At 59.3% G+C, this 10,975-nt stretch overlaps 1 protein-coding gene across 1 annotated transcript in view; it reads right to left on the bottom strand.

Annotated features, from left to right (window-relative positions):
* Positions 1-478: 478 nt before the first annotated feature.
* Positions 479-10,975, bottom strand: part of TCF25 (transcription factor 25) — a 33,554-nt gene continuing 23,057 nt past the window's right edge. Inside the window, exons 10-18 of the mRNA XM_025370073.1 lie at positions 10,720-10,812; positions 10,504-10,609; positions 8,802-8,961; positions 6,627-6,714; positions 5,734-5,892; positions 4,565-4,655; positions 3,503-3,582; positions 1,185-1,257; positions 479-780 (exon numbers count right to left, since the gene is read on the bottom strand). Coding sequence (XP_025225858.1) covers positions 622-780; positions 1,185-1,257; positions 3,503-3,582; positions 4,565-4,655; positions 5,734-5,892; positions 6,627-6,714; positions 8,802-8,961; positions 10,504-10,609; positions 10,720-10,812 — 1,009 coding nt within the window. The 3' untranslated portion in view covers positions 479-621. The remainder of the gene's footprint in view (positions 781-1,184; positions 1,258-3,502; positions 3,583-4,564; positions 4,656-5,733; positions 5,893-6,626; positions 6,715-8,801; positions 8,962-10,503; positions 10,610-10,719; positions 10,813-10,975) is intronic.

The raw sequence follows: 10,975 nt of genomic DNA, 5'->3' as shown, positions 1-10,975 counted from the left end.
TAAACCCAGGAGGCGGAGGTTGCAGTGAGCTGAGATCACACCACTGCACTCCAGCCTGGCGACAGAGTGAGACTCCGTCTCAAAAAAAAAAAAAAAAAAGAAAAAGAAAAAAGAAAACTATTTTGTAAGATTCAACAGATGGTGGCCTCCAGCCATAGGACCCAACATGGCCGCCCCACCTGCTGGGGGAACAAGACTGAAGGCCACACAGACGCCTCCGCTCCAGTCCCAACACGAAACCCTCTACCAACAAGGAAGGCAGCTCTGTCAACGACTCCTGAGCAAGTTCAAGGAGGACGTGCACCCAGGGCGTGGGACTCCTTCTCCACCTGTACCCAGATTCTGGGAGCACAGGAAGCACGTGGTCTGGGCCCCACCTCACCCACAGGCCACTGGGAGGAGACTGGACTGAGTGTGATTCGAATCCGAGGGACAGGACGGCGCTCAGTGCCCGGGAAAGACGAACGTGCGGACAGCAGAGCGTGACCCATTTACATTTATAGGAGAAACAGCGACCAGGTCAGCGATACAGTCGGCATCTCTACTTCAGGGAACTGACCAATTCTGACCAGCACAGAAATCAGCAACATCATTACGGCTTTCAGGCACCTCTGCGGACGCTCAGTCCCACTCCCCCTCCCCGTCCGCGTCGTCCTCGTGCGGTGCCTCTAGGTCGTTGAGGTGGAAGTTGGCCATCATGTCGCGCACAGCCAGCATCAGCCTGTTCAGGCCCTGGTTGCGGTTCAGACCCCCAGCCACTCCTTCCTCGGGCCTCTCCCCCTGCAGCAATGGGACATGTCTGAACAGGGGAATATCTGTGCTGGGACTAGGGGCCCAGGGCCCAAGCAGGAAGGCACTGTGGAGCCTAGCACCGGGCCCTGAACCCTCCCCAGGTCTCTGTGAGGAGAGGAAGCTCTGAAAAGCAAACATCGCGTCTAGCCAAGCCAGGCCCAGAGAGTGGGGTCGAGCTGGGCTGACTCACGGGCCCTGCATGTGCTACCATCTGGGCAGGTCCCAATTTCCCCGGCAGAATGGGCACCCCGCTGGCACAATGCAGCCTTGGTCCTTCCCTGCTCCCTGTGCCAGCTGGCACAGTCCTGGTTCAAGGAGGGCTCCAGACATTCGCACTGGCCTGGATACGCCCGAGCCCACTGGGAGGCAGGGCTGGGACGAGCTCAACCTACCTCCACGGTATAGTTTGGTAACAGTGACCTAAAGAAGAGTGCAATCGTGTTTCCGTGGCTGACGGGACTCAGCCTGAAAGAGAAAGTCAAGAAACGTCGGAAATGACACTGAACTGAGACTTGTGGGACCCAACCCAGCCCACGGGGCTGCCTGCCAGCTGCCTCCTCGCAGGGACACGGGGGGCCCCACCAGGGGCAGAGCAGCAGCAGCTGAGCACAGGCCCTGGAGTCCTACAAAGCGGAGATCAGGGCCTTGGGTGGGCAGGAGGCTCCCTTATCCGCTTAGGGTGGAGTCGGGGCCAGTGGGAACAGGATGAGGGAGACCGACGCGGCTAAGGCAGGCACGGGGTCCAGAGCGAGGCTCCCACAGCCACCATCGGCCACCGCACAGGTGCCTTGCTTTTCAGAAAAGCTGTAGTTTCAATGTCTCCTTCAGCACCGAAGCTTTGAGAGCACACACTCCTTATGCAAAGGCAGAAGCGTCCAGGGCCATGTTAAGTGGAGACTCTCCTGGTGCAAAGGGCTCTACAGGACGCTGAGCAGCCCAGGCCTAAGGAGCTCTAGGGAGGGCAAAAGCCTGGGGTCCACGGGGAGGGAGGCAGCAAAGAGCTGTAATTCCTCAATGCTACCACACCCTACCAGCAGGAGCGGTCCACGAAGACCACTGTGTGGGCGATGGGGCCTGGGTAAGGCAAGTGCTTTCCAGCCCAGAAGGAAAGGTAAAAGCCTTTCAACGACCCAATCTGAAAGCCAGACATGCCGGCAGCCTGGGCATCGGCTTGGACCCGCCCCCGGCCCTCCTGCCCCCGGCCCTCCTGCCCCGAAGCCCTGCTTTTGTTCTCTCAACGTGCTGTGTGCTCTGCTCCTGCCACAGCGCCTTGGCGCATAGTGACTCTGCTGTGGAACACGTCCCCTGAGCCTGGTGAGGGCACGGTCATCCTCTGCGTCTCGGCACACCCACCCCTCCTTCCTCCAAAGACCTTACTGGAGTGTTTTTTTTCTTTTTTGAGATGGAGTCACTTTCTCCAGGCTGAAGTGCGGGGGCGTGATCTCAGCTCACTGCAAGCTCCACCTCCCAGGTTCCAACAATTCTCCTGCCTCAGCCTCCCGAGTAGCTGGGACTACACCTGCCACCAAGCCTGGCTACTTTTTTTGTATTTTAGTAGAGACGGGTTTTCATCACGTTGGCCAGGATAGTCTCGATCTCTTGACCTTGTGATTCGCCCACCTTGGCCTCCCAAACTGCTGGAATTACAGGATTACAGGTGTGAGTCACCACACCCGGATGGCTATTTTTTTTTTTTTTTTTTTTTTGAGACGGAGTTTCGCTCTTTTTGTCCAGGCTGGAGTGCAATGGCACAATCTCAGCTCACCGCAACCTCCGCCTCCCGGGTTCAAGCGATTCTCCTGCCTCAGCCTCTCGAGTAGCTGGGATTACAGGCATGCGCCACCACGCCTGGCTAATTTTTGCATTTTTAGTAGAGACGCAGTTTCTCCATGTTGGTCAGGCTGGTCTTCAACTCCCGACCTCAGGTGATCCACTGCCTCGGCCTCCCAAAGTGCTGGGATTACAGGCGTGAGCCACCGCGCCCGGCCTTGATATTTGTATTTTTAGTTGAGACAGGGTTTCGCCATGTTGGCCAGGCTGGTGCAGTTTTGATTTTATGTTTATGTCTAGATTCTAAAGTTAATGTGTTTTCCCCACATCACTGCACACCTGCTTCCTTCCACTGTGTCAATGGAGGCTGACAGGCAAGCACCCGTGCGTTCAATGGAGACGGGAAGGAACGCGGCCTGCAAACGCAGAGCTGTGACTCCCAAATAACACTGTTCCTCTCCCTTCTCGTGAGGGGGAAGACCCACTGAACCCTGCGCCCGTCTCCTAGCACCTGGGTCCGAAGGAGGCAGCCAGTCCCCGTGATCCCTGAAGCCCCGACCTCAGAGCTGCAGCAGAGAGCTGGGAGGTGGCAGCTGGGAGCATCGAGGTGGGAGCTGGGAGGTGGGAGGAGGGAGGTGGGAGGTGGGAGGGGAGGTGGGAGGAAGGAGGAGGGAGCTGGGAGCTGGAAGGTGGAAGCTGGGAGGTGGCAGCTGGGAGCATTGAGGTGGGAGCTGGGAGGTGGGAGGGGAGGTGGGAGGTAGGAGGAGGNGGTAGGAGGAGGGAGGTGGGAGCTAGAAGGTGGAAGCTGGGAGGTGGGAGGAGGGAGGAGGGAGGTGGGAGAGGATGTGAGAGGAAGGAGGAGGGAGGTGGAAGGAGGGAGGTGGAAGGAAGGAGATGGGAGGTGGGAGCTGGGAGGTGGGAACTGGGAGGAGGGAGGTACCTCTCCGGCCTGACGTAGGAGTAGATTGTGTCCGAAGGAGGCAGAGGGTCAAACCCCATCACAGACTGCGTGGTCACGTCCTTCAGAAAGGGACACAAAACGAAGATGCTACGCATGCTGCCGGGGGGCCTCTGCCTCTCCCAGCAGAGTCCTTCAGTCGACTCCAGCGTGGACTGGATGCATCTGCTGAGAGATAGCCACAGAGTCTGACAGAAACGGCTGTGCTTTTTGTACCAACGAGCTTTGGGTGAGGGTGGGACAGTCCTTCTGCCACCAGGACACTCACGGGAGTCGAGGTGAACCTGCGAGGCGTCTGCCCTGCACACCGGAGTATGTGGTGGGGAAGGAAGGGGGTCACGTGCTGCTCACGCCTGCCAAGATCTTCACCACGTGTCAGAAGCTCTCACTTCAGCGAATGCAGGCTACAGGGACCCTGAGCCGCCCGCGGGTTGCACAGAGCTCCTGGTGCACTCGCTGCCTCGCCCCTCAGCCCCCACGCACAGTGCCACGTGCCACCACTCAACTAAGAAGAGTCAGAAGCTCACAGCCCCGGACAAAGCCAGCCACGCCGGTCACAAGGGCCCGCAGAGCAGCCAAAGTTAAACCAGGAGGCACTAAGCTGCCCCCAACGGACGCTCTGTGGTCCTGCGACCCTCCGACTTGCTGGTTTTCTCACTCGTTCTATCTCACTCCTTAACAACAGTATAAAATCCTTAGGTTTTGAGATAGAAACAGCACCTCCAGCACGGGAGGTGTCAGAGCAGGACTACACCCCAGCAGCTGCACCAAGCACTCAAGACCACGGACAGAGCAGCTCACCAAGGTGACGACTCAGCTCGCGCTCTGAGCCCCAAAGGATTTCTCTCTCAAAACAACAAGCACCCGAACCCTGGCTGCCAGGAAAGGAGGAGCCCTCTGTGCTAGCCCCTGCCCCTGCCGTGGCAGAGCTGGGCTGCTGAGGGAGCCTGCACCACGCACGTCTGCACGTGGACCGCCCGGAGCAGAAGGGACGTTCATGTGACCAGCTTACACAAAGCTCCCATTTCAGCCTTTCTCCCTTACCGGGGGCAGGGCAGCCACAGCTTCCTTGATCTCAGAGAGGATCACATGACGGTGGATATTCCTGGGTGCACGCTGGTAGAGCACCTTCCGCCTAAGGCCGGGAAGAAACAAGGCACAGTAGATAAAGCACAGCAAATGAAATGGTAACAACCACAGCACCAGGGTCCCCACCCCCACCCAGCACTGGGCATCTCGCTGCATCTCTGGTGGCTCTGAAAACTGCACATTTTACCATTTTACTCTCAAGCAGAGGCAGCACAGCTGGTCCTGGCCTGTGGTTAGGGACCCTCTAGGGGCCAATCCCAGCCGCAGGGCCTGTGACTCAGCCTCTTCATCCAAAGAACAAGAACGATGGGAGCCATGGCCAGTGGCTTCTGGTGGGAATTCACTGAGCTCATCTACATGAGAGGACACCTCGGCGTGTCACCGCTGTGGCTACAGGTAGACACTGGGCTCCGCTGGAAATCGCTCTCGGAGAGAGCGGGTACAGGGAACAAAACACTCCTGTCCACGAGAAAGCCCGGTCCAGTGAGGAAGCAGATACGTGGACAGGACCCATGACTGCCAGTGGCTGGGGGCACCAGCACCTCTTGGGCCCCCCGGGCACAGCCTCACGTCTGCAGCACACAGCCTTCACTGTGGAGATGCAAATGGGTGCCACTCCCACGCGGTCCTCACTGAGCCCGGCCACATCGTGTGCAGAGCCACGGTGCTGACGCTCAAACTAGCACGGGGCCACAGGCGAACGAGACAAGAACAGGTAAGGGGCTGCGTGTCAGATGCAGATGCGTCAGGGCACGAGCCTCCAAAATGTTCACACACAGGAGACTCTCTCATCTCCGCCAGTTTACCCCCAACATGCTGGTGTGACAGACTCGTCATCACCTCAGCTCATGTGGAACCACTGCACGACCAGAAGCCACCGCTCCAGCCCTAGGCACCCGGGAACAGCAGCTCGGGACTCTGTGCTGAGGACCACGGCTGCCTCCCAGGAAGCCTCTGGGACAGGCCAGGGGCTGTGTTCCATCTCGCAGGCTCCACACAGGCCCCACAGCAGCAGAGGCCAAGCTGCTCACAGCCCCTCTCGCCCGGAATCCGAGGCCCCCGTGTCTGGGATGAGGGTCCCTGAGGAGGGGGCGTGGCAGGCCTTGTGCAAACCCCTAGCTCACCGGTTCTCACAGGCTTCCACGGCAGGGTCCCCGGCGTCCACAGTCTGCAGAACCGCACGGACGTTCTCCTCCAGCCAGCTCATGGTGGCAGGCTCTTTCCAGAGAAAGTGTGACCTCCCGAGGTACAGGTTCACCAGCTGGCTCAGGGCAGGGGGCTGGCTGTGGGAGGGCAAGGCCCGTGAGCAGAACCCTCTTTAGGCCAGGGCCTGCCTCGAGGCCAGCAGAGTCCCAGGCTTGGGCAGAGGGGTGGTCCAGGGAGTGCCCTGTGGCCTCGAATGCAAGGGGGCCCCTGGGCTGCTGGCCTGAGGGCGTGGGGCTGGGGCACACAGGTATGTTTGTATTCTTTAGGAAGCACGACTGACTTCACAGAAATGTGAAAACGCAACCAGGGTGGGTCCACCTGTGTGCACACAGGGCGAGCCCTGGAGGTCCGCACCGGCTCCACCCCAGGGCCAGGGGGTGACCCTGCGGCGTGCGCTTTCTTCTGTGTTTGTTCCCTCTGTTTGTTTGTTTTTTGAGACAGGGTCTCGCTGTCACCCAGGCTGGAGTGCAGGAGCAACAACAGCTCACTGCAGCTTTGACCTCCTAGGCACAAGCCAACCTCCCACCTCGGCCTCCCAAAAAGCTGATTACAGGCGCGTCACCACGCCCGGCACCCTCTTTATGAGCCTCGATTTTAAGCTGGAGGCTGATCACCTGGCCCACCTGGGCTTTCCCACAGAGAAGGGGGCTCCTGAGCCCTCCCATGTCAAATGATAGTCCCTGAGGCCACCGCCACAGCCCCTCCTGCCGCCGGGAGCAGGTCCCCCACGGCCTCTCGGGATGAGTGAACACAGCTCCCAGGCTCCGAACCCACAGGCACCCACAGATGAGCCCCGCCAGCCGCTCTTCACCTTATTTCGGCGTTGGGTCCAAAGAAGCTGTGACTGGAAACCGTGATGTCGGGCCGCACGCTGCAGGACTCGAGCAGAGGCAGGAGGACTGCAGGGGAAGCGGAGGCTCTGTGGGGGCCCTCAGTACAAACCCGGTCACTCCCAGCCCCCGAGGTGGTAACGGACACAGTGAGGTCCTGGTCACAGACACAGCTGTTCTAAGGTGGAAGAGTGCAGGGCCAGCGGCTTGCTTCTGGGTGGCATTCTGAGTTGCTGCTGCTGGCGTGCCCAGGGTCTGAGGCTGGGGTCTCCTTCACGCCAGCCCCAGGGGCCTCCCAGCGTCCCCATCTGCATCCAAGAGAAGATTCGCCCACCACCCTCCACACACGTGGGGCTGTTTTTCTTTCTTTCGGAGACAGGGTCTCGCTCTGTCGCCCAGGCTGGAGGGCAGTGGCGCGAGCTCAGCTTACTACAACCTCCACTTCCCAGGCTCAAGCGACTCTCCTGTCTCAGCCTCCTGAGTAGCTGGGATTACAGGCGCCCGCCACCGCGCCGGGTTAATTTTTGTATTTTTTTTTTTTTTTTTTTGAGACGGAGTCTCGCTCTGTGGCCCAGGCTGGAGTGCAGTGGCGCCATCTCCACTCACTGCAAGCTCCGCCTCCCGGGTTTACGCCATTCAGCCTCCCGTGTAGCTGGGAGTACAGGCGCCCGCCACCACGCCCGGCTAATTTTTTAAAAATATTTTTAGTAGAGACGGGGTTTCACTGTGTTAGCCAGGATGGTCTCAATCTCCCGACCTCGTGATCCACCCGTCTCGGGCTCCCAAAGTGCTGGGATTACAGGCGTGAGCCACCGTGCCCGGCAATTTTTGTATTTTTAGTAGAGACAGGGTTTCACCATTTTGACCAGGCTGGTCTCAAACTCCTGACTTCAGGTGATCTGCCCACCTCGGCCTCCCAAAGTGCTGGCATTACAAGCGTGAGCCACTGCACCTGGTCAGGGTTGGATGTTTTAATCTCAAACACTGGACCCCACGGCAGGCTGGTGGGAGCAGAGGCCACCTGTGCCCAGTGGAAGGGCCAGCACTGCAGGGCTGTGTCGAGGTCGGAGGCCGCCATGTGGGGGCATGGGCCCCAGGGCAGAACCCGTTCCACCCCCAGGAATGGGCCCCAGGGCAGAGTCCGTTCCACCCCCATGCCTGCAGTGATCTCCAGTGCTCTGAGGTAAGTGGCAGTGGCTTCTGGGGAGCCCACCTGCCTTCGAGGGAGGAGCTGACACTACAGCGTGTGAGACAGCGGCACAGCTGCCCTGTAGGACAGGGCCTCCCAGCCCCACTCCCAGACGTGGCTGCACTGGTGGACCTCAGCACATGGCCAGCTGCATGCGGCCCAGAGGAGGACAAAGGTGCTTCTTACACACAGGAGATGAAGCTTTCAGGGTCAGTGAGCAGACTGAGGCCTGGCCAGGCCCCTCTGGTGGGCACATTTCTGCTTGTGCTAGAAGCTGCCCAACCCAATGCTGTGGGCCTCCTTGGGGCCCAGACAGAGCCCTAGAAACCCACAGAACCAGGGACGGGTTGATGCTTCCAAGGCGTTCTAATAGATGATGAGTGGTCACGCACTGTGTGTGTACCAGCTGCATGCAAAGAACCCTCACCCCTCACAGCCCCTCAGAGGAGCCCCGTCTTAAAGACGGATTTCACACACGCTGTCAGGTCTGCCCAGGTGGCAGCCTCACTGTGCCCGCCACATGTGTGTGGATCGAGGCTACCCAGATGCAGTCAGGGCTCAGCGGCTGTGCAGGCTGAGTCTGTGTGGACGGCACAGGCCTCCGTTCTGCATCCCAGCATGGTACTGAGCACAGCTCTCTCGGCCATGCCTGGGCACTGCCGAGACCTTCCTCTGCTTTGTTCTCCTCCCCAGCACTGGCACAATCCCATGCCCGGCACCGCCCAGCCAGCTCTGTCTCTGCGCTCTAGAACACAAGCCCCACGGGGGTCAGGATGCCTGCCACCTCCTCGCGCCTGGCGTGGCATGCAGCGGGTTCTGAGATGAGCCGATCATCTTTCAGGTTTGGTAGGGCAGGTTTGCAGGCCCTACCAGAGAATGCATATTTCTGTAGGTGTGGGGAAGGACTGGGACCTGGCCTCCCCCACGGCTGGACACACCCCTACCCCAGGCCAGATGCGGCACCCACCTCCAGGGAACATGGTGAGCGCCTGCTGTATCAAGAGAGACGCCTTCTCCCTGGCAGAGCTCCGCTCGTGCTCAGGGAGGTCTGTCTGCTGGCTCAGCAGGAAATACGCCAGTGGAACGGAGAAGGCAAAATTTGGGAGCTGGGACAGGTTCCGATGAGCCTACAGGGGATGAAGCAACAGTGTGGAGGGAGCCTTATGTCAAAGACAAAACACGTCAGTCTGCAGACGCGCTGACGACACCAATGAGCCGTACCCGGAGCAGGTATATTCTGCGGGCAACACGGGGGCCTTTTTCCAACTTAGCATGAAGATAACTTAAAACATCCACCCGGGGGCTTTCCACGAAGAAGAGACAGAGGACGTGGGAGCACCTAAGGAGCAGACTGCGCGGGAGTGCGGAGGCTGTGGGGAGTGAGGGTCCCACCTGCCCCAGGCGCTCCTCTTCGAAGCTCAGCGTCAATATTCTCAACGCGGAAAATTTACAAAGACGAGAGCAGCCCACCGGGCGCGAGTCTCCGGGAGCAGCCCACGACCACGCGCGCGTTTCTCTTGCCCTTCTCAGCCTTATCATAGCCCTGTGACTCACAGCATTTTCTTTTTCTTTTTTTTTTTTTTTTTGAGACGGAGTCTCGCTCTGTCGCCCAGGCTGGAGTGCAGTGGCCAGATCTCAGCTCACTGCAAGCTCCGCCTCCCAGGTTTACGCCATTCTCCTGCCTCAGCCTCCCGAGTAGCTGGGACCACAGGCGCCCGCCACCTCGCCCGGCTAAGTTTTGTATTTTTAGTACAGACGGGGTTTCACCGTGTTAGCCAGGATGATCTCGATCTCCTGACCTCGTGATCCGCCCGTCTCGGCCTCCCAAAGTGCTGGGATTACAGGCTTGAGCCACCGCGCCCGGCCCAGGAATTTCTATAAACCATATTCCTGGGGGTGAGACTTCCTGGCCAACTATGCCAAATGCTAAAAAATCGGAATAATGTGCCCACTTTCATCATCCATGAACATGTGCAATGAAAACATTCAACACAGCAACAGAGAAAGTCCTGAGCTGTCACACCTTCTCCCCACCCCAGGCCCTGCTGGAGGTCAGCATTACAAAGCCCCACGTGTCCACCCACAGAAGCGCTACCCTGTAGGAACATGATGGGAGCCCAGGTGTCAGTGTAAATTTCCTAGGAGCTGCATTAACGAGAACACCGGTGAAATTCACTTTAATACAGTATCTCTGACCCAATGCACCTAAATTATTCCAACACGTGTCTGTGTAAGTTACGGGGACAGAGCTCAAGCCTCTCCTGCTGTGCTCACACTCCTGCCACGGAACAGGACGGACGTGCTAGAGGCCTCTGAGCCAGCCCCACGCAGCCAGCCCTTCCTCTGCCTCCCAGCTGCGCTGCAGCCTCCCGAACTGCCCACGAGGAGCTCAGGTCTCGCCAGTTTCCCGTCTTTGCCAGCACCACGGTCCTTGCAGACACAGGTGCACACCCATGAGGCTTCTGACATAGGCTCTGCCGCGCTGTCCCCAGGAAAACCAGGCTCCACTCCCTGGAGGCAGCAAGGGCGAAAACAAGGCAGGCGGACGGGGCTCTCCCTCGGACGATGACCTTCATCCCCAAACTGTCCCCTGAGCACACAGACACCAAACCAAGAAAACAGAAGCAGATGTCCGTCCCTCCACGGGACCTCACCAGCCTCGCACCTACCTCCCACTCCTGGAAGAGGCGGATCAGGTACTCGTAGTTCCGGGCCCGCAAGGCCAGGTGGTCGATCAGCAGCAGCATGCAGAGGGGGTCCTCGTCCGGCTCCAGACTTCCGGAGGCAGCGCAGAGAGCAGAGCAAAGGGGAACACGGGCACCATCAGGCTGGCCTGCAGCCAGGACAGGGAGCACGGGCGGGCTTGGCCCTGAGCGGACACTCACCTCAGAATGAGCTTGCAGTACTCCAGCGCCGTGCGCGGGCAGCCTCGCTTCTCCAGGAAGCTCATCTGCTTGTAGAGGGCCAAGTAGAAGCTCCTAGATCCAAAATAGTTCCACATGAATTACAGCGACACAAAGGAGAACGCCCTGTGGACAGCGCTGCGGCCAGCACCCGCTCCACCCCACCCCCTGCTCAGCGCCCTGGCCAGTACCCGCTCCACCCCGCCCTCTGATCAGCGCCCCGGCCAGCACCCACTCC

This window comes from Theropithecus gelada, chromosome 20, assembly GCF_003255815.1.
Source record: "Theropithecus gelada isolate Dixy chromosome 20, Tgel_1.0, whole genome shotgun sequence".
In the NCBI taxonomy this organism is placed as follows: Eukaryota; Metazoa; Chordata; class Mammalia; order Primates; family Cercopithecidae; genus Theropithecus; species Theropithecus gelada.
This window is presented reverse-complemented; position numbering and strand designations above follow the sequence as displayed.